Source organism: Mastacembelus armatus, chromosome 15, assembly GCF_900324485.2.
Source record: "Mastacembelus armatus chromosome 15, fMasArm1.2, whole genome shotgun sequence".
NCBI classification, from domain to species: Eukaryota; Metazoa; Chordata; class Actinopteri; order Synbranchiformes; family Mastacembelidae; genus Mastacembelus; species Mastacembelus armatus.
The window spans coordinates 10,106,243-10,131,758 of NC_046647.1; the positions used below are offsets into that span (position 1 = coordinate 10,106,243).

The 25,516-nt window shown below is 39.6% G+C and overlaps 4 protein-coding genes across 6 annotated transcripts in view; 2 read left to right on the forward strand and 2 right to left on the reverse strand.

Annotated features, from left to right (window-relative positions):
* unc5b (unc-5 netrin receptor B) overlaps window positions 1–2,923 on the forward strand; it is a 44,812-nt gene extending 41,889 nt beyond the window's left edge. The window contains exon 17 of the mRNA XM_026310180.1: window positions 24–2,923. Coding sequence (XP_026165965.1) covers window positions 24–189 — 166 coding nt within the window. The 3' untranslated portion in view covers window positions 190–2,923. The remainder of the gene's footprint in view (window positions 1–23) is intronic.
* A 3,671-nt stretch (window positions 2,924–6,594) lies between these two features.
* Window positions 6,595–12,923, forward strand: slc29a3 (solute carrier family 29 member 3). 2 transcript variants are annotated; one of them, XM_026309234.1, is made up of 7 exons: window positions 6,595–6,724; window positions 8,774–8,890; window positions 8,982–9,371; window positions 10,014–10,096; window positions 10,388–10,614; window positions 11,553–11,718; window positions 11,823–12,923. In XM_026309234.1, the coding sequence occupies exons 3-7, from the start codon at window positions 9,045–9,047 to the stop codon at window positions 12,427–12,429; spliced, it is 1,410 nt and encodes a 469-aa protein (XP_026165019.1). In that variant the 5' UTR covers window positions 6,595–6,724; window positions 8,774–8,890; window positions 8,982–9,044; the 3' UTR covers window positions 12,430–12,923. The 2 variants fall into 2 exon arrangements, with proteins under 2 accessions (XP_026165019.1, XP_026165018.1); XM_026309233.1 differs by having other exon boundaries at window positions 9,003–9,371.
* Window positions 12,924–13,108: 185 nt separating this feature from the next.
* Window positions 13,109–21,497, reverse strand: psap (prosaposin). 2 transcript variants are annotated; one of them, XM_026309230.1, is made up of 15 exons: window positions 21,353–21,497; window positions 18,640–18,773; window positions 18,334–18,408; window positions 18,108–18,233; window positions 17,231–17,446; window positions 16,974–17,117; window positions 16,834–16,890; window positions 16,513–16,518; window positions 15,406–15,576; window positions 15,190–15,282; window positions 14,923–15,106; window positions 14,416–14,579; window positions 14,247–14,327; window positions 13,905–14,012; window positions 13,109–13,803 (listed from the first exon to the last, which is right to left on the reverse strand). In XM_026309230.1, the coding sequence occupies exons 1-15, from the start codon at window positions 21,384–21,386 to the stop codon at window positions 13,768–13,770; spliced, it is 1,629 nt and encodes a 542-aa protein (XP_026165015.1). In that variant the 5' UTR covers window positions 21,387–21,497; the 3' UTR covers window positions 13,109–13,767. The 2 variants fall into 2 exon arrangements, with proteins under 2 accessions (XP_026165015.1, XP_026165017.1); XM_026309232.1 differs by lacking the exon at window positions 16,513–16,518.
* Window positions 21,498–24,627: 3,130 nt separating this feature from the next.
* mrps6 (mitochondrial ribosomal protein S6) lies at window positions 24,628–25,509 on the reverse strand. The gene is made up of 2 exons (XM_026309622.2): window positions 25,051–25,509; window positions 24,628–24,748 (listed from the first exon to the last, which is right to left on the reverse strand). Exon 1 carries the CDS (start codon window positions 25,387–25,389, stop codon window positions 25,057–25,059), a length of 333 nt encoding a protein of 110 aa, XP_026165407.1. The 5' UTR covers window positions 25,390–25,509; the 3' UTR covers window positions 24,628–24,748; window positions 25,051–25,056.
* Between the last annotated feature and the right edge of the window lie 7 nt (window positions 25,510–25,516).

Genomic DNA, 25,516 nt, shown 5'->3' on the forward strand with positions numbered 1-25,516 from the left:
ATACGGTCTCTCTCCCCCCGCAGGTACTTAAACTACTTTGCAACAAAGCCCAGCCCCACAGGTGTCCTACTGGACTTATGGGAAGCCTGTCACCAAGGTGACGCAGACCTGGTCTCTCTGGCGACCGCACTGGAAGAGATGGGGAAAAGTGAGGTGCTAGTTGTCATGACAACAGATGGGGATTGTTGATTGGTCAAGGAACACTAAAGGAAGTAAAACCTTTTTTTTTTTTCACCACCGTGATGAAAATAAGAATACCCGCCTATGAATATGCACACCCTGGCACACATCATAAGCCCACAGAACATTTGGTTTCCACATGTGCTGTATTACCTCTGCCTCATTTCCCTTTTCACTGGCCCCTGATCAGCCACTGTAGCTACACATCCACCATCAACCATTCCTATGCGAAGAATCTTAAGATAACTGCTAACCTGATTCAGCTTGAATCCTCCCAAAGCAATGTTTCATCTGCAAGATGTGAAACCAATTTGAGGGTAAGGAGGTGTAAAATGGGTGTAAAGTCGTCTGTCATGTGTGGCGCTGACTATCTTCTTAAAAGATTGAAAATGAGACTATTCTTGTATATAAATAACAAAGCTTTGGGACAAGCAAGAAAAAAAACAAAAAGAAGAAATCATGTATTCAGCACACTAAAGCACACACAATAGCACAAACAGAGAACAGCTAACACAGGATTACCCATGTTTGAGTAGCAGCATGGAAGTGCATGATTTAACACCATGTCACCTCATGGCAGGGGCTTTTGTTTTCCTCCATCGTCACTGTGTGTGTGTGCAGTGACTGACAGGCAGCACCAGCCTGTCTGCAACCTCCTCAGGCCACAGACGGACACACTCACACGGACAAGCTGGTTATTATTCAAGCTTCAGAATCAGACATGCTAGAAGTTCTTGTCTAATGCTTTCAACAAATCTCATGAGGACCAAACCCTTAAGATTTGGGCTCTCGAGTGTAATTCTTCAGGCTGCGAAAAAAGCTTCATCTTCTTTGTGGTAGGAAGTTGAATAGTGACGTTTGTTTCAGAATTGGCAGATAACTAGACAGACTGACTCTTTATATTGTACCAACAAATGCCTCAAAGCCTTGGCATATCATTCCGACTCACAGGGGTGTTTCCCTTTCATCTTTCCTCGCATTCCTCTATCGCTCTGCCACACTCCTCTGATCTGTTGAGAATAAACCGCAGGAGAGCTTTCCGGTCATCTCGTAAAAGTTTCCTTTGGGGAACGCTCTTTAAGTTATTATCCATATTTGTGGATTATTATTTTTATGTTTTTTTTTTCTTTCATTGTTATTGCTGTTACGATCATATAGAACCTGTTTTATCATTTGTGCTCATTTAGGCTATTGAGCTGCTGTGTATTATGTTTGATTTTAGTAGAGGAGGCCAAATGGGAGAGTTAGGCGCACAGCGGATGTCTCAGTTGTGCATAATAAAACCATCTTTATTTGTATTTTTTACTAAATGTAAAGACACAAAATGTAAAATATGAAATGTAAAACATGATTAGAGATGGTTAAATGCCCGGGTGAATATTTTATACACTGTATTCCATAGGTATTTTGCTTTGCTGTAACTGAGGGCAGTTCCCACTCTTCAGAGGTGAATATTGCAGAATAGATTAGCCTTGCCTTGAATCAACTAGGCAGCAAGGGACCATAAAATTTACCTCAACACTAACTGCATTATTTTTCAATCTGTTCTCAGTCCACCACTTATCTATGAGCCCATCTGTCTTTCCAGCACCTGAAAAGCATTGTCTCCCTTCTCTCAGTTTGATAGCATATTGTTAACATTTGTACTAAGCCTCCTGCTTGGTGGTCAGGCTCCTCAAGCTATTAGCATTATCAATACTCTTCTGTCAGTTATTGTTAGATGGGAAAGGAATTTCTGTCATTACATATATTTCTGTCATTACTTTGACTGTTTTTTAAAGTTCTATATGTCTCTTTTTTTTTTTCCTCAAAGCAAAAAAAAAAAAAAAGTGTTCATATCTTTGAAACCACAAAAACCAAAACACAGACAGTATCCCTCCTATTCAGCAGTGAGTCACATCACTGTTTTGGTGTGAATGAACAGAAAACATAAGTGTGTGAGTGTGTGTGTATGTGTGACTGTGTATATGTGTGAGTGAGTGGGTATGTGTGGGCAGGTGGGTGTGCACATACATGTGCACACATTTTAAGATCTGTCATTTCTCTTTGTAAGTGCTATGCAAGTACAAAAGAAAAGCGAAGCATATTGACTTCTTTTGTTTCTTGGAAGAGTAATTCTATTTTTTCAGATCAGGGCACTGACAGGGTTTTGATTTTTGTATCCTAACGTGGCTTAAGAGTGGTTTAACAATAGTAGTCTGTGTGGGAATTCTCTATCTAGATCGGAGGAATTTGATCACTCACCAAGGAAGAGACCACTGGAAAAAAAAACACACACACATGTGGGAGAACAAAACAAAGTATGGTGCAATGGCTACAATCCAAGTTGTGACTAACATCATGAACTCGTGCCCTGCAGGTCCTTGCCCATGAGGAAATATCTGAACCTGACCAGTTCAATACTTCGGCTCTCTGAACACTGCAGGACTGTTTTCTTTTCTCAAATACAGAGACTGGCTAGCTGTAGACTACAGTGTTTATTTGTCCAGATTTCTTGAGTATCTGTTGGATCTTTGGCCATAGCTCTGGATAATTTATGCTGGAGCTGGACTCGATTCTACCTTGCTCCCATCAAAGAAACAATTTGCCTTTTGTTCAAGAAATCAGACATTTTTACAAAAAAAAAAGGATTTAGTGACATTATTTTATCTCTGTAAAGTACCAATTGTAAATAAACATCTAGCCTTCTTACCTGTAACTAAATATAATTTTTATGCAATAAATTATATTTCTTAGTTTAACAGCAATGTTTGTGTGTAATGTTATTTTAAAAATGGAAACATGTCATTCAAAAAAAAACAGTTTACATAAAATCTGTAGATCACAGATTACAGGCTTCTTTGCAGCTCCTGGGCAAGACAAAACCAGTGTTAAATGGCATCAGTGTTTTTATCAATTACACCTAATTTTCACAGAAAGCTCAGAACTACTCTACCTGTTCCTCTTTTCCTCACACCTCATTGGAAAATTCCCTTTAGGCCCATTTAGCTTTGAAAGCTGTTTACTGGCAGGCCGTCCAGCTTTCAAATTAACAAGGTTTTAGAGACACTTACAGTGGCCTTTGAGGACCTACTCTGGGTGCTTAGATTGAGCCTCTAAACTTTTTTTTTTTATGAGTGCAGTATATGTGGGAATTCATCAGATTAGGCTCTTACGTTGAGAACAAATATTCCAGTGAGTCATCTGTATTGAGTGTACACTGCAGTATAGTTTAATGGCAGGCAACACTTTGCACCTGTTTCATTAGACTGTTTCATGCTAACTGATGACTGATATTCCACCCTTCAGTGCATGAGTTAACTGAAACATTTATAATGCATAAAGTGATGGTATAAAAACTGACTGAAGCATCAGCCAAAGCTCTCACCTCTACACAGGATGTTTTGGAATAAATCAGCACTCTGAATAATATTATTTTGAAGTTATGTTATGTTACCAGAATATGCATACACATACAGAAGATTTTCTGTACAACACATTTTCTTAAGATTTTTTTTTTAACTGATAATGTGTGGATTTTCCTAGAGAGAAATGATTATTTCATTATATTTTATGGAACACCTTCATGAAAACATTGAGCTCATGCATCTTCTTACAAATGGGGAAATGGGAATCTAATCTGTGTTTAGTGTTAAGAATCTGCAGAATAAGTACAAGGACTGTGTGTTTGATTTTAGGCTCACAGTGGGAACAAAACATTTTGGAGTATATTAGTTGTACAGATTGGTTCTGCACAATAAGATCTGTTGCCAGGGGGAACCAGCAGTTGAGCAGCTGTGAGTTGGTTAGGCTCTGCATTTGGACAGGGATTCATTAGATAGTGATTAGTTTAGTCCAGTGGTGGGCACCTATGTCTCACAGGAAGCCAGAAGTGTGCAGGTTTTCATGCCAAAGACACACAATTACCTGGTATCATGTTTGACTGTAAAGAGGACACTTCTGACAGGTGCTGTCATTGCTCTCTCCTCCCAGATGTAGTGAAAGGCTTCTGAATAAACTGTCCTCTGGTGCCCTCTCCTGGTCAGTAATATGCATAGCGTGTACTGTTTTAAGCCAGTACACACAAAGGTACAAGATGATCAAATTTTATTCTGGCGTCTTCTCCAATAAACAGAAACAATTTACAATCTGAGTTTTAAAAATGCTCACTATTTTAAATGAACCATTCAGAAATACGCAACTTTTATAATGCAATATGATTTTATCACATGAATAAAATCAAAAATCAATGTATGCTGCACTGTTATTTTTATAATGCCAAGATGTATAGGTCTACAATGTAAATGAGAAAATTATTTAATACATTTTGTTTAAAAAAACAAAAAAGTACAAGTGATGTCATGACCACTATTGGTCATTTTATTAGTCTACAACAGCATATTGTTTCAGAAACTAAAAGCCACATGCTTACACCTATCATCAATCACATTATGACCACTGACAGGTAAAGTGAATAACACTGATTGTCTTGTTACATTGGCATCTGTCAGTGTGTGGGACATATGAGGCAAAAGGTGAACATTCAGCTCTCGGAGTTGCTGTGTTGGAAGCAGAAGGATCTGAGTGACTGACAAGGGCCAGACTGCAGTTCTTGTTGGGCGTTCACTGTCTGCAGTGGTTAGTACAGACCAATAGCTGTTTAAGAAAGGAGAAACACTGAACCAACGACAGGATCACTCACTGGTGACAAGATTGACCTACTGCAAATTAAACTTTCAGATTCCATTAGTCCTTTTCAAAAGATCCTGTTGTCTTTGCTAAAATGGTTGGAAAAGACAAATACTGTACATTGTTCTCCATGAAGAGAAACATTCAATGGATACAATGGTGATATCACAACTAGAGTGTGGAGGCTGTTGAATTTGTCTAAATTATCTCTGACATGTCCACACAACCTCAGTTTTCACTCCTTTTACATGTATTTATTTCACTGAGTGGCAGATAAATGTGGGCTCTTCCTGACAATATAACTATGGAAACTAACATGCACAGTGAGCTGCAGTGACACCAGTGCCATCCAAATGCTGCACTGACACACAGTGTACACAGTGTTAGCCATATGGCCATAATGTGTGTGTGTTAATGATTTACACGATAACTTGGCTTCACTTAAATATAGAAAACCACTCCTACATTTAACTCTAAATAATGTTTTTTTCCAACCTGTACTGGTGCTATGTTGCTCCATCATGTTCTGTACCTACAAGCAGAGGGGCCCTTTACAGTGGAGCTGGTTATAATGGAGTCAGTGTGTCCCCTGCTGGCAAATGCAAGAACCTCATACATTTTAGGTTTAATATATCTTGTATGTGACAGGTTGTTCACTGTGAAGGAAAGAACTGATACACTTCTCAGTGCCTCTCTTGACCAAAAAGCCCCAACACCTCCGTGCCTCAAATTGATCTGTTATGTGTAATATTATATAACGGGACAACAGTAAACAACAAAGCCTTTAAATGTTCAATACTGCAAAACACATTTTATACTTGTTTTGTTTGACAAGTAAAACTTTGGGTATATAAATTGCAAAGCAGTTGTGTTAGAGTTAATATTATTTTAGCTTCGCTTTAGTGACATATGCAGTTCACAAAGCACATCTTAATTAGAGATATGGTAAGTAAAACTGGTAAGACATACCACCTCTTTGAATGACATTCACGTGACTGACTGCTGAAGTTGCACAAAGGTTTCCTGGGCTGTATCACAAGGGGGCAGAAGTGGAAGAAATGAAATAGAGTGAACTGGGTTTACTTTATTGTTGAAAACGTAAATAAAGTGCTTCCTGGGACAAATGACATCCAAATAAGATCAATTTTGCCGTTCGTGTGTCTCTTACTTTGAATTTCAAATGTCCATATAAAATCTTGATGATCAAAATGATAAACCATTCCAGATATTCCCAATGTGCTTTTGAATATCCAAAATAATAGTAAATGTGTCAACATGGACATCCATAATTCATTGTTTAAATGTAATTTCAGATATCTACAATTAGATTTATGACTAAAACGATGCAAAACCAGGTATGCACACATCTGTTGTGCATATAATCAGCTTTCAAATAATGTAAATTGGTGCAACTTTTACAACAGTTTAATAACTTAGCATTATTTTAGGTAATTAATATCTTCAATATTTTTAGGCCTATTAATTCCGTTTACATGCTTTGATTTTAGAACAACTGTACCGGAAAAGAAGTACCTTGCCCTAGCGCGATCGTAACCACGTGACTTCCGGTGGGTATACGAATAATAGCGTTGGCTACCTTTTACTTTTTAAAATGCCGTTTTTGAAAATACATTTTAAATAAGTGTTTGCCAAGATTATTTATTGCTCAAGTGCAGTTCAAGATTAATTCCTTTGGTTTAGCCGCTGTTTTGGTTTGGTTTTACTCTGAAGGATTGGTGCCGGATATGGATTGTTGTTGTTGCAGAGAGACAGGCTGAATAATAGCGTTTGTCAGCTGACCAGAAGTTTGATGGATTTTATTGCCAGTCTAAACCTTCAAGAAACGATACAAACAACAGGAGTCTCCAACACAAAGGTATGTTTATCTTTTATTTCATAAGCCCAGCTTTAGACCTGGCTCGGCTCGTCTCGGCTCGGATTTGGTTGTGGATGCCTACTAAGCTAGCTTTTTTTTAATGTTGACTTATCTTTAATGTTTTATGTTTCCCTGTTTATTGCGGTGTGCACAGTAAGCAAAACGTGAGGTGTTGTTTTAGTCCGAAGACCATTATATTGGAGACACGGCAGAATGACCAGGATAATATTGCACTGAAGTAAAAAAAAAACAAAAAAAACAAGCTTGTTGAGACCATCGATCTGCAGCTGGGTAACATGGGTGACTTCCTCACTGCGGTCAGAGGATCAGCCGTCGGATTTTTCGTGGTCAACGCTGCCGTACCTGTGCGCAACTTATCTGAGGTTTACGGTAATAGTGATGAACATTGCGAGGGCTGTTTGAATGGATGAAGGTACATGGATGACTTAATGCACATGGATGTATAATGATACTATTCCTTAACGCATTTAAGAGTCATTATCATAACTATGGTACAACTGTTACAACAAACAATGCTCTGTGAATTCATTCATGTTACTTAATTTCTTAAACTAAGGAAACGAAAAATAAACAATGCCCCCTAATTTGAAGCAGATTAAAATCGTTTAGTTAAGTAGTTGATGAATTCAGTAAACTACTTTTATTTGCAGAATTAACTGCTATTACCATGTTTTTAGCAATAATCAAACATTAAATTACCTTCAAGTTACCCAAAAAGCTTTCAGGGGGTATAAAAAAGAGCAGTTAAACAATGTATTAGTTTTACCGTGTACTCTTGGTGTAATCCTATACATGTACATGTAATCATGTACATGAAGTATTGGCACTGTTTGCATTTTCCTGGTTTTTAGAACTGCTTTTACTGTGTAGTTGTGGAGTAATCCAATACTAGGCTACCTTAACGTGAACCTCCCACCCCAAGCTTGATGTCAAATAGAAAGTCAGTATTTCCCTGCCAGGTGATCAGTAAAGTGTCATCTAAACTAATATAATCTAATTTAATCTAAAAACTCTTTATTCAAATAACCCATCAGTCCAGTATGTATGTCATTAGTACTTAATGCACTCAACTTTTTTTTTTTTTTTTTCATATTTATATAGTGACATGGTGGTTTAGTTTGGGAATATTATGTCAAATTACTATTAGTAGTAAAATTTGATTTTATTAGAAATTACAGATGATTGCATAATTTATTTTGAATTTATTTCTGTGCAATTACCGTAATCTTTTTATCTGTGTCACGCTTTAAGTTTACTGATGATTGGTTTGACCACGAAAAGCGTATGGCGGCTCACTTACGGAGCCCCTCTGGTGCCAAAATTCCCTGACCATTCATTAATAATGCGACCGAACAAGATATTAACTCATGGTCATATATCAACTGTTCTGTTGTATTAAAGTTATGCAGTTTCTTATTGAGTGATCATGGGTAAAGAGGCAGGACAGTAAATTCAGTAATCTAGAGTGAACAGACCATAGATGGTAGAAGAGACATTGAAAGCTGAAGTCAGCATCATGTGAAAACTGGTTCCTCTTTCCCAGCACACATTTAGCATGTGTGATCAGCTTTGTGCTTTCTTGTCCATGACCTCCTATTGTGCAAGAAAGTGGTGCTAGTGAAAATTTGCCACTGCATTCATTGACTCACTGCAGCTCTTTTGTCACGTCGCATGACTGTTTCATTGTTCATGACTTATTGTTGGAGTGATTTTTGTGGTTGAAGTCATTTTCGAAACTCGTGCAGATGTAGGTAGAAACTGCAGTGACTGCTGATCTGTGTAATGAGTCAAACCATCACATGCATCAAGACAAAACATGTGGCGACATGCCATTAGCGGCTTTACCTAATGGAACTTTTTAAAAGAATAAAACTGAACTATGAAGTGCCAAGCCACGACTCCAGTTACTTAAATCAAGGCCACAGTGAGAACAGGACAATGGGTACATGTCACACTGCATATTTATCTATAATTTTATAAATACCTGACAGTAATTCTCTACAGTGAATATGAATCCTTGCCCTGCAGCATGACAGGACCTGAACAACTGCACTGATCTCTACCAGCTCCCAGGTTTCTCCGGACTATGGCGTCAAAACAAACACAACTGCCTGTTTTTTCCCTTTTGGACAAGCACAAGTAAATGTAAGCTTTATTCAAATCCCACTTTATGCACTAACACTATAATGATGCAGTAATTTTATTTTAACACCTGTTTTCTTGTTTTCTCTCATAACTTCTGTTTGACACCTCCCAGCCATCGCCCTTTTTTTTTCTCCTCCTCATTCTGTCTGTGAAAATGGACGGCACACAGAATGTGCAGTCCAGCCTCAACTCCTCCTACAGTCCAACTGCTCTTGACAACCACAACATATATGAGGATGATGATGAGGAGAGCGACGACCAGAGTCCGTCTGCGTCACTCCTGCCTAAAGACTCCCCGGTGCCTCTGGCTGTACGCTACAGTCCAGAGGACTCGTACTGTTTAGTGTACATCATTTTCTTTCTGATGGGCATCTGCTCCCTGCTGCCTTGGAACTTCTTCGTAACAGCCAAACACTACTGGATGTACAAGCTGAGCAACAGCACTCACAGCGGCAGTGGAGAGCAACGTTCAGACCTCAGTGTGAGTGAGAAGGGCTCTAAATACAACTGAGCTATGTTTATTGTCTGAGAGTGTAGGCAGAAAGAAGCACGTCTGGGCTGTTCTGCAGGCCTTTCAGGATGATAAACATGATTCGGGTAATTTAGGATCAGCTGTAAACGATATTTAAGTTTTGATACATCACAATGGACATTTGTGTAGGAAACTGAATGAAAGGGCAATGATCTTAAATATCTCAATATTGGAGTAATTGGACTCAAAGTATCTGCATCATACCCCTCCTGCAGCTTGCATTTCCTGTTAAGTTGCAGAAATAAATTCAGTTTGATGTTGTAATGGTTGAGCAAGCAGCAGATAGCATCTTTCCTCAGAATTTCACTAGATTGGCCATTATTTGTAAAAACAATCTAATTATACAAGCCTGTTATTTGAGACAAGACAAACAGCTGTTAAATCAGTGAGTCGGATTTCTGCTTTTCTGAGAATAATGCTTCATTTGATTGGACTTACAAAGAGCAGCAGCAACAACAAGGAAGGAAAGAATTTGTTAGATTTATATATTTCTCACCTCTCCTTTTGTTTCCTCTGTGTTTCACTATGTGAGTGCATCATCTTATATTCAGGCAGCTTCAAATGTTTTATCCTTTCTCTAACTGTTCACAGGACTACTTTGAAAGTTATCTGTCCATTGCCTCCACGGTGCCCTCTGTGCTGTGTCTGATACTCAACTACGTCCTGGTTAACAGGTCGAGTCCCCAGTGCACGCTCACACACAACACAAACATACAGGCCTCACTCATTTGTGGACTTTTTCCTTGTTGAGTCTTTCCGTCTGCGCAACAATATCCACTATAACGTACTTAAGTGTAGTTTTGTACATCTGGGGCCTTATAGATAAATGTAATAAATAGTTTCTTACGTGTTCCAACTGACCAGCATAAAACATCTGCTGCATTTTTGTTGTCTTTATGTTGATGAGCAGCTGTTTGGTAAGCTCGTACCTAATCCCAACACATTTGTGCGTGTTTTGTCAACAGGATGTCTCCGAACGTGCGTGTCCTGTCGTCTCTCTTTGTGATCCTGCTGGTGTTTGTGGTGACCACTGTGCTGGTGAAGGTGGACGTGTCAGAATCCAGGGTGGAGTTTTTTGTTGGCACCCTGGCCAGTGTGGCTGTCATCAGCGGCGCCTCCAACCTCTTCTCTGGCAGTGTGTTTGGGATCAGTGGGCATTTTCCTATGAGGATCTCTCAGGCCCTAATATCAGGTACTGTCCTTATTGAAGCCAACAAATGTCTGTTTACAGTTTTTTTTTTATTGTCACATTTTTATAGCAGCATTGTAAAAACACATGCCATATTTTCCGGACAATAAGTCGCACTTTTTTTACTCCTCTGGCTTGTAATGCAACTTATATGTGTATATTTACAGTCATTTTGTCCAGTAGTCACTAGTGTCAGATGGCACTCTTGACTCAGTTAAAAATATGGTACTTTAAACATTTATATTCACGCTAAACTCTAACTCCTAATGTAACACAAGTGAAAATATCGCTCAAAAGAAAGAGCTAAGCTAGAGACTTCACAGTGCAGGTAATAAACTCTGCTTGACAAGGATGAATAAATTTGGTAAAGCGTTTCTGCTTGTTGTTTTGCCTAGCCTACGTTCTTTATAGGCCAATTTAGACTAGCATTAATGTAATTAGAAATTCAACTTATATATTTTCTGTTCAACATGGCTGTTTTTTCTAAAAGCATATATATATTTTTCAAATATATTGAAAAAAACTCAGAATAAACACTGAAGTTCACCTCATTTCCTTTTATATTTCTGTATTACAAGACCAGGTCAGGAAGGACAATGAATTTCTAGGTTTAATATTGAACCTCATTAACATAACTATTTATAATGATGCCTCTTGTTCAGTGCAGAACTGGAATGAGCAGGACTAGATAATGGATGAACTTATGGTGTCATGTTGGCTGGGAAGTGTTTAAGGTGCTGACCATTTAATCCTAACATGTTTCTCTTTTCTTTTTCTCTTGGGGCCCTTTGCTGCAGGTTATCCCCATTTTGCTACTGTACTCTGTAATACAGGTGAAGAAAAGAGGGATATTGAGTTGCATTTAACATCAGGTGGAACATTTGGGAGCTCAAGCTTTTCTTGTTACCAGTATAATAAGTTGAAGCCCTTCTATGTCCCAGGCCAAGCAATGGGAGGCACACTGAGTGCAGTAGCATCAATAGTGGACCTGGCAGTGGCTAAGGACGTGACAGACAGCGCTCTGGCCTATTTCCTGACAGCCGATGTCTTCATCCTGCTCTGCATCATCACGTATCTGCTGCTGCTGCCCAAGCTGGAATATTCAAGGTCAGTGGCAAAGATATTGTGATTATCAAATAGATACTTGGACTACTTATTAAACCTGTAGTTTAGTTTACAAATGTAGGTGATTAAAACCGTCTCCTCTCCAGACACTACATGCTGGCAGCAACAACCACCAGTCCAAGTGGAGGCACTGCAGGCGCAGCCTCTGTGCCACCACTGATGCCTATCCTCAGAAAGACGTGGGTGCTTGGCCTGAGTGTCTTCTACGTCTTTTCCGTCTCTATCATGGTGTTCCCTGCAGTGTCCTCAGGGATCCAGTCTGTCCACAAAGACAGTGGCAGTCCGTGGACAACCACTTACTTTGTGCCTCTCACCACTTTCCTCCTGTACAATGTATCTGACTTGGCCGGCAGGCTTGCTACTGCCTGGCTGCAGGTCCCTGGCCCCACGAGCCGGGTCCTGCCTGCACTGGTGCTGTGTCGCTCCATTATGGTCCCACTTCTCATGTTCTGCAACTACCAGCCACGGGACCATCTCCACACAGTGCTGTTCACCCATGACGTGTACCCTGTGATCTTCAACTGCCTGCTAGGCCTCTCTAATGGCTACCTAGGCACTCTACCAATGATCTATGGCCCAAAGGTGGTACCTCGGGAGCTGACAGAGGCAACAGGTGTGGTCATGTCTTTCTTCCTTGCTCTGGGACTGGCTGTTGGATCTGCATTTTCTGTGCTTATTGTGCACTGCATCTGATCCAGGAATAGCCTAGTCTTACAGTGCTAAAGTGGAGCTGGCCAGTAGTGTCAGAGCAGCCCCTGCTGGCAAAGAAACTTATAGTACTGTCATGCAAAGTATATCCGTAAAGCCAGTTGTTCACTGTGAGGGAAAGTACCAACACATTTCTCAGTGCCTCGCTTGACCAAAAAAGCCCCAACACCTCCATACCTCACATTAATCTGTGTTATGTTTACACTGCTATGGCTAGTCTATAAGGGACAATTCAGAAAACAAAAGCATTTATATATTCCCTACTGCAAAACACATTTTATACTTGTTTTGTTTGACAGAAAAAGTTTCATATAACTTATAAGTTGTTATGCTTTTATTTTTAGATTTTAGAGACTTAACCTTTCCAGTAATTTTTGAATGTCATGTTTAAATGTTCACTTGAGCTGCATTTTACTTGGAAGTTTTAGAACATGATCACTTTAGCCTTGTACATGTTTGATTTAAAAGTCTTAAGTCTACATCTAGTCCTTTGTCTGCATTTTAAATGTCTGGCTTTCTCCAAAGGTCCTTAGTTATAGCATCTTTACAACTTGGGCTAAAAGGAGCATTCCTTCTTTACCTCTCAAAACTTCACGTACTGCAGACCAGGAATTGTCAGCTTAAATCACAAGGCATCAGGAGGAATTATAGGAAAACAGTCAAACAGAGTGGACTGGGATCACTTTATTAAAAAAAAAAAAAAAAAAAATACAGATCAACTGACAGTTGGCTCAGGGTTTGAAGCAGACAGACAGTATTTCTGTACGTTAGAAATGCAGTGTTTTACAAACATTAGGAAGAGTGCAAACAATAGGAGGTGAGTGGTAGGTACTCTCATACCTTATTACCTCCAATCAGCTCCTTTAAACAAGAACAAACATTTATCTCTACAAAATAGAAATTTATTTTAAGGATCACACATACTGTTAAAAGTAATGCCAGTCATTGCTTATGCAGCATGTGGCAACATGTGAAATTTGAATGTCTTCTTTCATGCACCACACCCAGCAAACATGTTAGCACAAACCAAGTAAAGAAAATCTGCAAAGTCTGACAGCGACACTTCAAGACTTCTGCTCACTGAAGGACCAAACTGAGATTTGTCCACTATACACCTAATCACTTGTCTTCTAACCTGAGGAAAACAAAACAGATGTCCAGTCCCTTTCCATCTTGACATTCAAAATATCTGTTAATTTAAAACATAAACTTGTCATTTGAGTATTAAAAAAAAAAAAAAAAAAAATCATGGCAAAAATTAAGTGGGAAGCAGCACTAAATTTTCTTTGAATTCCCTACAGGTCAGTTTGTGCTGATCTTCTTTTATACCCACACATGGCGTTTGCAGTGAGCCACAGCCTGAAAGAAAAAACAAGTGGGGTTAGATGGGCCTTCATCTCTAAAGATAGTTCATACCTCAAGAATCCCCCTATAACAGGCCAGAGTGTCTGAATACTCACATTGCAGCGAGTTGCTGTCTCCATGTTCTTGCACCAGAATGCAGGTCCCCAACTACACTGCTCTGCTCCAAGCAGCCTGCGCACAGCTTCAGGACAGGCTCCCAGTTTCTGTTACACATACACAGAGACAAACAGCTCAAATACTAAACTGGGCTGTGGGCCTGTAATACAAGCCAAATACCAAATTCATAATCCACTGCAAACTTATGAAAAAGAAAAAGTGACTTTAGCTGTCAAGGATAGAATAACTTGAGTTCCTCAGAAAAATGCTCAAATTAGATGTAACATTCAAATGTAACTTTGCAAATGATTTAGTTATAAATGAATCAATTCATTCTGTACCATGCACACAAAGTCTGGGTCGAGCATCTGAAGCAACAGCTGGACAAGCATTGGCTCATACTGTGCAATCATCTGGTCACACTGTGGAGACAGACACACATGGGTTACTGCAAGGCTGTCAACAAAGGTGGATTGAAGTTACACAAGGTAAGACGGCAAAACAGCTCACCTGTGTCTGGAAAGCATCAGGCAGGAAGCTGCACACTTTCTTCACAGCCTCCTCAATCTCAGCCTCAGTAGCATTCTTCTCCAGGATGCTGTCAATGTATGAAACAGCCATCTTGCACACCTCACAGTAACCACCGACCTTAAAGCGAGTCTGGTCAAGTGCAGCTGGAAAAAATGAGAAATTGGGGTTATAATTACCAATATTTGGAAATACTTTGTTGGATTAACAAGGCAAACAAAAACGTCAAACAATGCATTTCTTTCAGTCACACAACAACATGTGGCTCGGGGCAAACTGAACAATGAATCCAAGTAACTGACTTGATACACTACTGGCCAGAAATGAGAAAGATTACAGTGAAACAACTTATTACAGTGAAGAATGAAGGTTTTGTTTAGGTTCATTTATGAGTGCCATGGATAGCTCCAAAAAAAAAAAAAAAAAAATCTCTAATATGGGTTTTGTATAATGTCTCAAAAAAACTGTGTGTTCTAAGTCAGGACTTACAAACATACGCACGGCTGGCGTCATTGCAGAGTGCCAACATTGTGCAGACAGTCTTGGGGTCGACTTCCTGCACCAACAGCTCAATGATGGCCTGGCCGTAGGTCTCAATCAGGTCCTTACACTGGGCATTCAAGCTGGAGGGCAGAAGTGTGCACACTTTCTCCACAGCTTGAATCACCTCCTCCTGAAACAAAGACACATGAGTCAGTTTGCTAACAAACCTGAGGATGACTGCACTTAGATATTTCTACTAGGACACGGTCCCACCTCTGTTTTCTGATCCTCCAGCATACTCTCCAACTGTTTCATCACAAACTCACAGATGGCACACTGTGGGGAATCCTGGACACGCACCATTGGCTGGAATACAAAGAAATAACATCAAGTTGCATGCACAACTCTGTGCTATATACATTTTTTTTTTTTTACCTCGTTTCAATTATCAAGTGATAATTGAGCAGTCCGACGCCCACCATGACCTACCTTAGCAGATTTGTCATTGGCAGATTTCACCTTAGTGGCAGGGAAAAGCTTGAGCGCAGGTACAGTCTTAGCAGCAGGGGCCGTCTTGGCAGCCTGTAACTTCAGCATAGGAACAGACTTTTTCATGGCAGCAGTGCAGAAGCCAGCTTCGTCACAGATTTCCTTGGGTTGCTGAAGACAGAAACACACAGTTACTTAAAGACAGAGCCAAAGGCCTAGAGAACTTGTTGCAGTCCATGCTGTTAGCATAAAGTGTGTGTTTCTACCCTGCATACCACACCATGACCCCCCCCCATGCAATGTGCATAAGTTTCAATGTAAGAAAAAGGCACATAATGCAGTTTAGTACTAAACACATTCATTCATTTAAAAAATGTTCACTTCTGTAGTCCTAAACTGAGCGTTCAAGAAAAAATAAATAAAGCTGGTGCTTCTTCAGAAGTAACAAGTTGAAGAAGACAGCCACTTCAGTGTTACAAAAGACCTGTGCATTTCCAAGTTGACTTGCCTATACATTAAGTCACAAGATTCATGCACAGATTAAAAGAACAAAGTATATTTAAAATATGATCTTCATGGACCTAAATCAGGCCCTATAGCTTTGTAAACGTAAAAAATAAAATTGAAAAAGCTAAAAGTTGAAACTGAAAGCTAAAGTACTGAAAAACAAAATGTGAAAGTACAAAAAAGTTTTCAATTCAAATGAAATTTTAATTGACAGAATTTTGCATTTTTCCCCATTTCATCCAAAAACATTTTCTATTTAATCCTATATTAGATTTTTTTTTTAACTTTAGTTCTGTTTTACAGGCATTGAGATCAACACTTCAGCTTTCATTTTCAAATGTTATCTTTTAATTTCCAATTTAATATTTTAAATTTCAACTACTGGCCCTGGTTTAGCTGCATATGACTTTTGCTGTAGTGTTGAGTGATTAGCCATGACAAGTAGAGGGTTAAGGTGAAGTGAAGATGTCTCTCATTTGTAATTAGATCATCATTTACGTGCGTCTGTAGAGTCAGGTGGATAGCACTAGTGGAGTGGACAGAACAGCACAAGAAGCAAGAGCTAAGGGTTAAGAGGCTACATTCTAAACACAGACCTACCTGTTCCTGGAGAACAGCACACACAACCCAGAGGAGAAAACAGAGCAAGACAACATGAATGGAGGGCAGAAAAGAAGAAACACAGGCAAGACAACAGGAATTAAGAAAATAAAAAGTAAGTAAGCAATTTAAAGATGTGAATAAATTGAAATCAGCAGGTCATGTAAAAATGATCTGAGTGATTAGTTTGGATGACCTGATCATTAATACAGTATTAGAACATAATGACCATTTATATTTACAAGGCAAGATATAGACAAAGCTCAAAAGGTTTCCTGGAATATTCTTTAAATCGTTAAAGTGGGTGGTTGAAGGACTCACCATAGACATGAGCTGCAGAATAAAAACGGTACCATACTGGCCGACATACTGCTTGCACTGCAATGAGGAAAAACTGTTAATATTCAGCTTTTCACGAACAAAACATAATCAAAAGTCCTCCACTCTTAAAGGGGTCTCACCATATCAGAAATGCCTGGAGGTAGGAGTTCACACTGCTTCTCAAAGTTTTGAATGAGAGAGTCAATAAATGAGGAGTTTGCTTTGGCTTCCGCTTGAGCATCGGTGATAAACTTGATGCAGTCCTGGCACACTGCATCACCTTCCTACAGGACAGACAGGTAACATTCAGGGAATGATGAAGGGGATATTACTAAGAAACAAGCAGACAGTATAGGCTGCTGTTCATGTGGGTACATTGGGGAGTTAAACAGTGTACCTCTTTTGGAACCTCCTGTTTGGGGGCCTCCTCCTTGGGAGTCTCCTCAGGGTAGAGAAGCTCAGGCACATTGAGGAGGAAAGGAGTCATTTGCTGTGAAAGGTCAACCTGAGGGATTTCATTGGACATGAGCTGTTCCTGTGCCCGAACCTTAGCTAGTGCTGCCTGCTCAGACTGACAAAGCCCGATAGCTGCACAGACTACACCAGGATCCTCCTAAAAATAAAAATAAAATAACATTACTGAGAGAATTCAATAACTGCCACATGTTTTTTTCCTTCATAAAAACCTTGGGTATATGTAAACTGGAAGAAGTAATTTAAATAATCCCACACAAAAAAAAAAAACCCAACTTATCTATAAAGTTATCTATAAACAAGTTTTATTTTTATACGATCTGTAAATAAGTGTCTTTTCTGGTTCTTAAAGTCGCTGCAGCAGGTGAAAATTGAAACAAAGTACACCAAAGGCTCTCCCAGTCATGTGGTGTAGCATTACACAATAACCACTCTGTTCCCATTTAGATTTTGATTCACTTCCCCATCAATAGCACTTATTCAGCTCACTGCACTTTACTCACAGCCACTTGTTTTCTCTTTTTTGAGACCAAGAGGCACATGGATCATTTACTTAGGATTGCTAGATGAAGCAGAAACATAAACTGAAAGGTAAACCAAACTCCAATAAGAGCCTTGATAAAACTTGTTTGCATCTTATTTAAAAGCATCCGATATGGTTCTAAATGTAGACTTTTAATCTGTGGTGGATCTAATTTAATGTTCAATTCAACTACAACCCTGAACTTTCAAACACACATTCTCAATTTTTATTGAAAATGAAGAGTAAGATTTTGACCTAAGAGGTTGACTGTGCTCACCAGTTCTCCAGTAAGGATTCCGATGACGATGGGATAGTAGTCATCCACCATCTCTTTGCATTCTGCAGTCATGCCTTGGTCAGGAATAAGCTGGCAAGCCTTCTCCAGGTACCCAAGAATCTCAGCCTGTGATCACAGAAATAACCAGATATCAATCTTCCAGACTGAGGTATAGGTGCACAAGCTTATTTGCTCAAAGATAAACATTGATTCTTTTAAATCTTACCTCAGTAGCATTATCCTTCAGTATCTGTCCCACCACCATGAGCACTTCTTTACACAAGTCACATGGCACTGTTTTCTGAAACCAGATAATTAGACCAGACAGATATTTTTTAGTATCCAGAATACTCCAGAACCCAATTCCATGCATTTAACTTGCATTAGTGACATTTAAAAAAAAAAAAAAGGACCTACAAAGGAATAGACTAAAATTTTAAGATGAAGGAAAAAAGATGTATTTGCCCGGCACTTGTGATTTTGATTGGATTTGAAAATAATAATAATATAGAGGAAAAAAATTAAGTCTCACCATCTGGGGCTTGTTCCACACATTCTGCTGGCAGTGACTCACAGCTCCACATAGAGATGCTGTCTTTACATTCTGACACCAGTAGGGAGGCCCTCGAGCACACTGCTCAGTTCCCAGCAGAGGGGTTGCTACCGCTGCAAAGCAGAAAGAAGCCAAATTTCACACCTTTACTACAGAATCAGAAAAGTCATATGTCAAAACCATATTCCTGAATCTTATTAGGGATTGAAGTGGAAAATACAGCACAAAGAGTAATGATTTTTCATTTTCTTTAGAAGGTTCTGCACCTATTAGTTTGAGGTTTTAGCTACAGTCAGTCCATCTAGAATAGAATGACATTTTTACAAGCCATCTAGATTGTAGATGAGAAGTAGCAAGCAACACAGAACAGTGTAGTTTACCTGAAAGTATATACTATGCTTCCTCAAAACATTAAAATGAGGAAATTAAGAATTATATTTCAACTATGATACTGCTTGACAGGTTTGATCTTAAAAACTAATCTGAAGACAAAAAGGCCAACTGAAAATTTGTCAGCTGGTTATTAAAATAAAATAATGAAAAATATAATAATGGCAAGCAATATTTATCTGTTTTAAGTTCAAACAAATTATTTACACCTGGCACTGACAATCTCAAATGCAATGAAACAGAACTTAGTATAACTGGGATCAGGGTTTTTCGAGTTTATAACACTTCACTTTGGACACACACTTATCAGTCACCTGACACTTAGTTCCAGATGCAATTTGCATACAAAGCAGTTGGGTCCTGCTCCCCTAAACCACTCGAATACAATTCACTCCTATGATTTGATGAGCAGAGAAAAATCATAACGCCTACTCTGTGAAGCGAACACTGAGCACTGTGGGTAACTACCTGCCTAACTGTTTTTTTTAACTGCTACCAGTGAAAAACTAAATCCTATTAGAACAGCTTCTAAGTAGCATTAGCATATTACCTCTCAATCTGGCGTGATTTCCTACCACAAACCAGCCTGGATATGCCAGAGCAATAGACCGAGGACAGACACCAAAAGGAGAATATATTATTCAAATGTGCATCACAGTTGCAGAAATAGGAAATTGGTACTAAAGCAAATAACGTTTCTTTGGCAAATGAAGAAAAAAAAAAAAAAAAAAAAGTTTTGGTTCCGTACTTCATTTTACTGAAGTGAAAAAATGACATGGGAAAGCACCTAACACTTGGCAGCACTGTTTCCTGTTTTCTCCATTACTTGTTCATGATTAGAAAAATAGATACAAAACAGTTAACTCACAATATGAACTGGCCAGTACGCAAGAGGAATGGTAGTTACAGTGCAGATAAGACATTCTCACCCCCATCAAGTCACATGAACAGTCAAACAAAATAACAAGCTGTTCCACAGACTGTACCAATAACAAGGACATCTTTACATGCCTTTAGCACTGCTGTAAACTGTCTACTGCTAACAAGGCAATGCACAGCACCATAAAATTATATGTTGCACACTTCTGTTGGTTTTATTTAATTGCCTACAACAGCATTAAAAAACAGGTCATCCGACAAAAAACACAAGTTTAATGAGAAGTCAGCAAAAAGAACTGTAACGTACAGGCCATCAAGCCTATTTTTGTCTCACTTTCTGTGACCAGAAACAAAAGCACATCATAAAGTGAGTGAATCAACATCACATGACAGTGAACAGCAAAGGCTTCTGATTGCTTTGTTCAACACCAGCAAATGACCTGAAAAACAGTTTCAGTTCAACAGGCTTCAACCAATAACCAAAGATCTGTAGAAGGCAAGTACATAACACTAGTTGAGCAATATGATCGAGCTCTAAGCTTACAGTATGACATGCACCACTGAGGAACGCCTTCAAGAATGTGGAAGTGCACACAACACATTATATTCAATGTTTTTAAACAGAAGTTAGACTGAAGATAAGTATTAAATACACATACCACTAATGCCAGGACTTGAAAGAAGCAGTATTTTCAGTGGAAACTGATATCAAGTATAAAAGAACATTTCTGATCCATTTCTGATCTTCGGTTATTACAAAAAAAAAAAAAAAAAAAAACCTGCAGAGGAAGAAAAACTGAAGTCAAAATGTCAATCTTGCTGACATTTTACTGAAACCCTGAAATGAAAGTTGTCTGCTTCACTGAAGAACTTCCTTAAACTTCCTCCTGAAACCAAACCAGGGGTCAACCAGGACCAGGTACAGTAGCTACAGTAAGTTGGCCGGTCAAAACCGATAGCTCGGGTCAGCACCGCCTGATATACCTGCTGTAATGAGAAACCATGAATCTGTACCGACATACAACACCATGCTGAAGTGTGAGACTCCCTGCTCACTGTAACCTCACGGGGATGTGCCGATACTGACCTACGACCATTCAGCACTAACTACGGGCGCTAGCTAGCAGGCTAACGTTAGCCGAGCGGGCCAAAATAAACGGCCTCAAAACTCAAACGGTGAAAATTCACCTAATACGAAACACGATGGGGTCAACGCCTCATTTAGGCTTATAAAATAACATCTGACAAACCAGTGTTAGCTATTAATGTGGACAGTAGCCCGTTTACTGTTTATCAACGTTAACATGAAAACGAAACGTTTCCGTGTTTTGATATGGAAACGCACTTAGCTGATTACACAACAGACGAGCCTTTAGCGACAGATATTGGCGTTTTATCACTGTGTAAAACAACTAGTCATTACCTGAAGACGCGAAAAGCAGAGCTAAGATCAACATGACTGCGCTGTTTTCTTTCTGGAGGACGAAGGAGCCGAGGTGGTGCGCACTGCAATGCAGACGGCGCAGCTTGTCGGAGCCTTTATGTCTCAGCGTCAGCTGACTCCTCCGCCAGACATGTGACTGTGGCGTCATCTGTTTGTTTCGGGGGTCAACAGTCATGAGCACCGATTTGAAAGTTTAATTAAAAAAATAATCCAAGCACACCCACGGCTATTTCACAAGTCTGTCAAAGGCATCGAGACATTTCACAATAAATTAGAGTTTATAGTTTGTGAGCTGGTTTAAACGCAGCATGTTTACTTTGCACAACTGGCTGTTGTGTCCCACACTAACACAGGTCCTCCATGCTGCCCTTAAAGGAACATTACAGTTTAAATTGTTCAAAGTACATAAATGCACCATGATGAAATACCAATAACATGAAAAGAAACCCCCAGCCAAGACAGCAGAGAGCAGCTCTGATTCAGAGGACTCCTCTGATAAAGATATTTTGCACAACCTTTAAGGCTGGACTTAAAACCTTCCTTTTTGACAAAGCGTATAGCTAGAGCTGGCTTCAGATCCCTGAAACATCCCTTAGTTGTGCTGCTATAAGCCTAGACTGCCCGAGGACCATCGGTGCACTGAGCTCCCGTACCCTAACCCTCCCCTCCCTACCCTTCCCCTCTCTTCCTCACCTCCCCCCTCACATGTATTTTCCACCATTGAATGTCACTAACCTTGTGCTCTCTCCCTCCCTCTCTCTCTCTCTCTCTCTCTCTGTACCTTTTGCAGGTGTCCCCGGTCCTGGAGCTGTATATTGCTGATGTGCAGCTACTGGCCCCACCAATCTGCAGTGTCTATTTGTTGTTTATTGTTGCTGTTCTTTTCTCTCTGCTCTATCCACTCACCACAACCGGTTGAGGAAGATGGCCGCCCAAACTGAGCCTGGTTCTGCTGGAGGTTTTTTCTTCCGTTAAAGGAAGTTTTTCCTCTCCACTGTCGCCAAGTGCTGCTCATAAGGGATTTGTTGGGTTTTTTTTTTTTTTAAAGTGCCTTGAGATGATTTGTATTGTGATTTGGCGCTATACAAATAAAATTGAATTGAATTGAATTGAACTGGTTCCAGTGCTGGACGTATCGCTTCTAATTTTCCCATTTTCTAATGAGAAAAATATTAAATGTTGAATTTGCCCATTTAAAGGAACAAGACGAATTTTTTCAGTGTGGCAGGCTGTCAGGTTGAGGAGGCAGGCATCCATCCATCCATTCATCCATTTTCTATACCTGCTTATTCCTTAACCAAACCAACCCCTGCCTTCCACCCGAAAGTGGAAGGCAGCCTGGGCCACACATATAGACACACAAAGACAAACAACCACACACACTCACACTCACTCCTATGGGCAATTTAGAGTCACCAATCAACCTGACATACATGTTTTTGGACTGTGGGAGGAAACCAGAGTACCTGGAGAAAACCCACACAAGCACAGGGAGAACATGCAAACTCTACACAGAAAGGCCGGGTTGCAAACGCAGGACCTTCTTGCTGTGAGGCAACAGTGCTAACCACTCACTCACCATGCTGCCCTTAAAGGAACATTATAGTTTAAATTGTTCAAAGTCTATAAATGCATCATGATGAGTTTATACCAATAACATGAAATGAAACCCCGAGCCAAGACAGCAGAGAGCAGCTCTGATTCAGAGGACTCCTCTGATAAAGTTATTTTAAAATATTGGTAAATGTGAATAAAGGAGATCACACTCAACCATGTATAACCAAAGTCAAAATCCACAGTAAAAAAAGGTTACTGGTACTGAAGACTGAAGAAAAGCATAGCCCTTGTGTTGATGTTTGATGATCTGAACTATAACAAAATGTCTCATTGATTTGGGTCTGTAAACCCTCTTTGTAACCATCCTCTCTTTAAGTCATGTGGGCTTGTTTAATTTGATCATTGCAGGATAATTCACCCAGTCATGGCAGCTGACTGGTGGTGTCTTAACTGAGATGACAGTAATCAAGTCACATGGATGTTCTATGAATTTGACAAGCTCAATAAACGTAACCTGGACATTTTTGAAATTGATCAAATTTGAAGTTAATTTCAACAAGTGAAAATCGGGCAACATTTATTCAGAAAGATGGTTTTCATTGTTAAATATTTCAGTGCAATAAACTCAGTGGTATTTAAATTTCAATGCAATTTCTAAATAGCAGTTGAATTTAAACATTGAGTATTTTTATAGAGCCCATCTGAAGACATCTGGGAAAAATCTATTCCATGGCCATGAAAATATGCTGCACTGCTGGGCCACAGGGGAATTTAGTCCATGTCAAAGAGACAGGCTGTTGATGACCAGTTCATAGTGTGTGGTTTCTTATAAGTTATGGACAAATGTTAACCCATTTAGTTTCATTTGAATCTCATAGGAAATCTAAACAGTTTTGCTATTTTTATACTGACCCCAGCTTTCAGCATCTGCTCACTGTATTTAATACACTGCCCAGGTCCCTACACACATGACCAAATGCAGCCCTGCTGTAGATCCAGTGGTGGCCGACTGCTGAACACAATAGTGGGAAAAAATGAAGCACATTTAACTCATGCACTGTACTTAATTTTGAAGCATTTGCATTTTACTGGCCTATTTTTATTTTCTGCTACTTCATACTTTGACTTCACTACAATTCTACATTTTTTTACCAAACCACATTTATTAGACATATATAATTACTTTTCTTAATCATACGAATAAAACAAAATACAGCATAATAAAATACTTTACTGATCCTCAGTGAGAAAATTGCAAGCTACATCAGCAGTATGAAGTTCTTATAATTAAATAAGGTAGTTAACGTTAGTTGCACTGTTACCAACTGCAACGTTAAAGTGACAAACACAAATGCATCATCATGGACATTATTGGCATTGAGTACATTAATTGTTGGTAATTCAAAAGTTACTTCAAGCTCAGTTTCAAAACAAGGATCCTGTCACATCTGGGACATGAATGATCTCAATACCATGTAGTTAAGTTGTGTCTCAGTCTAGAGAATATATTTTCCCCTAAATGTCACTGGAGGGACTCCATAACAGTTACTGACTGACATAAGTCAAGCTAATATTGCAGTGTTTTACTGCCATGTGCAATTTTTTAGAACTAAATAAACCTAATCTAAGGCTGGAATGAAAAACTAAAACTGTCATCATATTACTGAACATCAGCTTTAAAAAGGAGCCAAGAAAAGTTTTAACTATCATAGAAAAAGACTTTATTATGACAACTTCCAAGCGCAGGCCAACAACTATGGACATGGTCAGAGAAAGAAGCATCACGCTGTACATCTCCTGGATACAAGCACCGAAAACCTGTAAGACAAAGGGAAGAACACTGGGTTATGTTACAGCAGACTCAGCACAGCTAAAAGGTGCTGACTGCATGAGCCCATCAAATTAAGTCATTGACCACATGTTAGAGCCTGACTGATGATGGATTTTTGCATTATTTAAGATTTTAACACAGTGCCCTCTAGTGGACAGCCTGTTTTTGATACCTCTGCAATTTCTTGTCAATGAGCAGAAATGATCAGGTGATTCACTTAGTATTAGATTAAACAAACTACTATTTAACATCTCTAACGTTGCGTTAAACCACTACAGGCATTTCTCACATTCAGTCACAGTTGGGGGCCACAGCAGTTACTGCAGGAAACCGGGTCGTCCTTCTTCAGCACCGTGGGTCTCACTACGTCCACATCACGGTGCAGCTGATCCATTAAGCCCGTCAGGATATTGGGGGGTGCGTAGAAATCGACTAGAAAGTAAGCCCCTCGGCTGTGTCTCTGGTTGTGTTTAGTTATCTTGTAGGGCAGCAGTCTCTCTCCCAGGTTCTCCAGGTCTTTCACCACCGCGCCCCGCTCCATCAAAGTCTCCACTGTCCGCCGGAGAGCAGCCGCCGTCTCCGGACGCTGCATCGCCTTCAGGATCAGAGCCAGTTCATAGCGAGGCATGACCACCGAAAAAACTCTCGATCCAGACTCTTAATTCAACACCTAGTGAGTGTCATTGCAGCTCAAAGACGACCATGTTATGACACGAGGGACAGGAAAGGGTTTAGCCGATGACGTGTAAAGCATG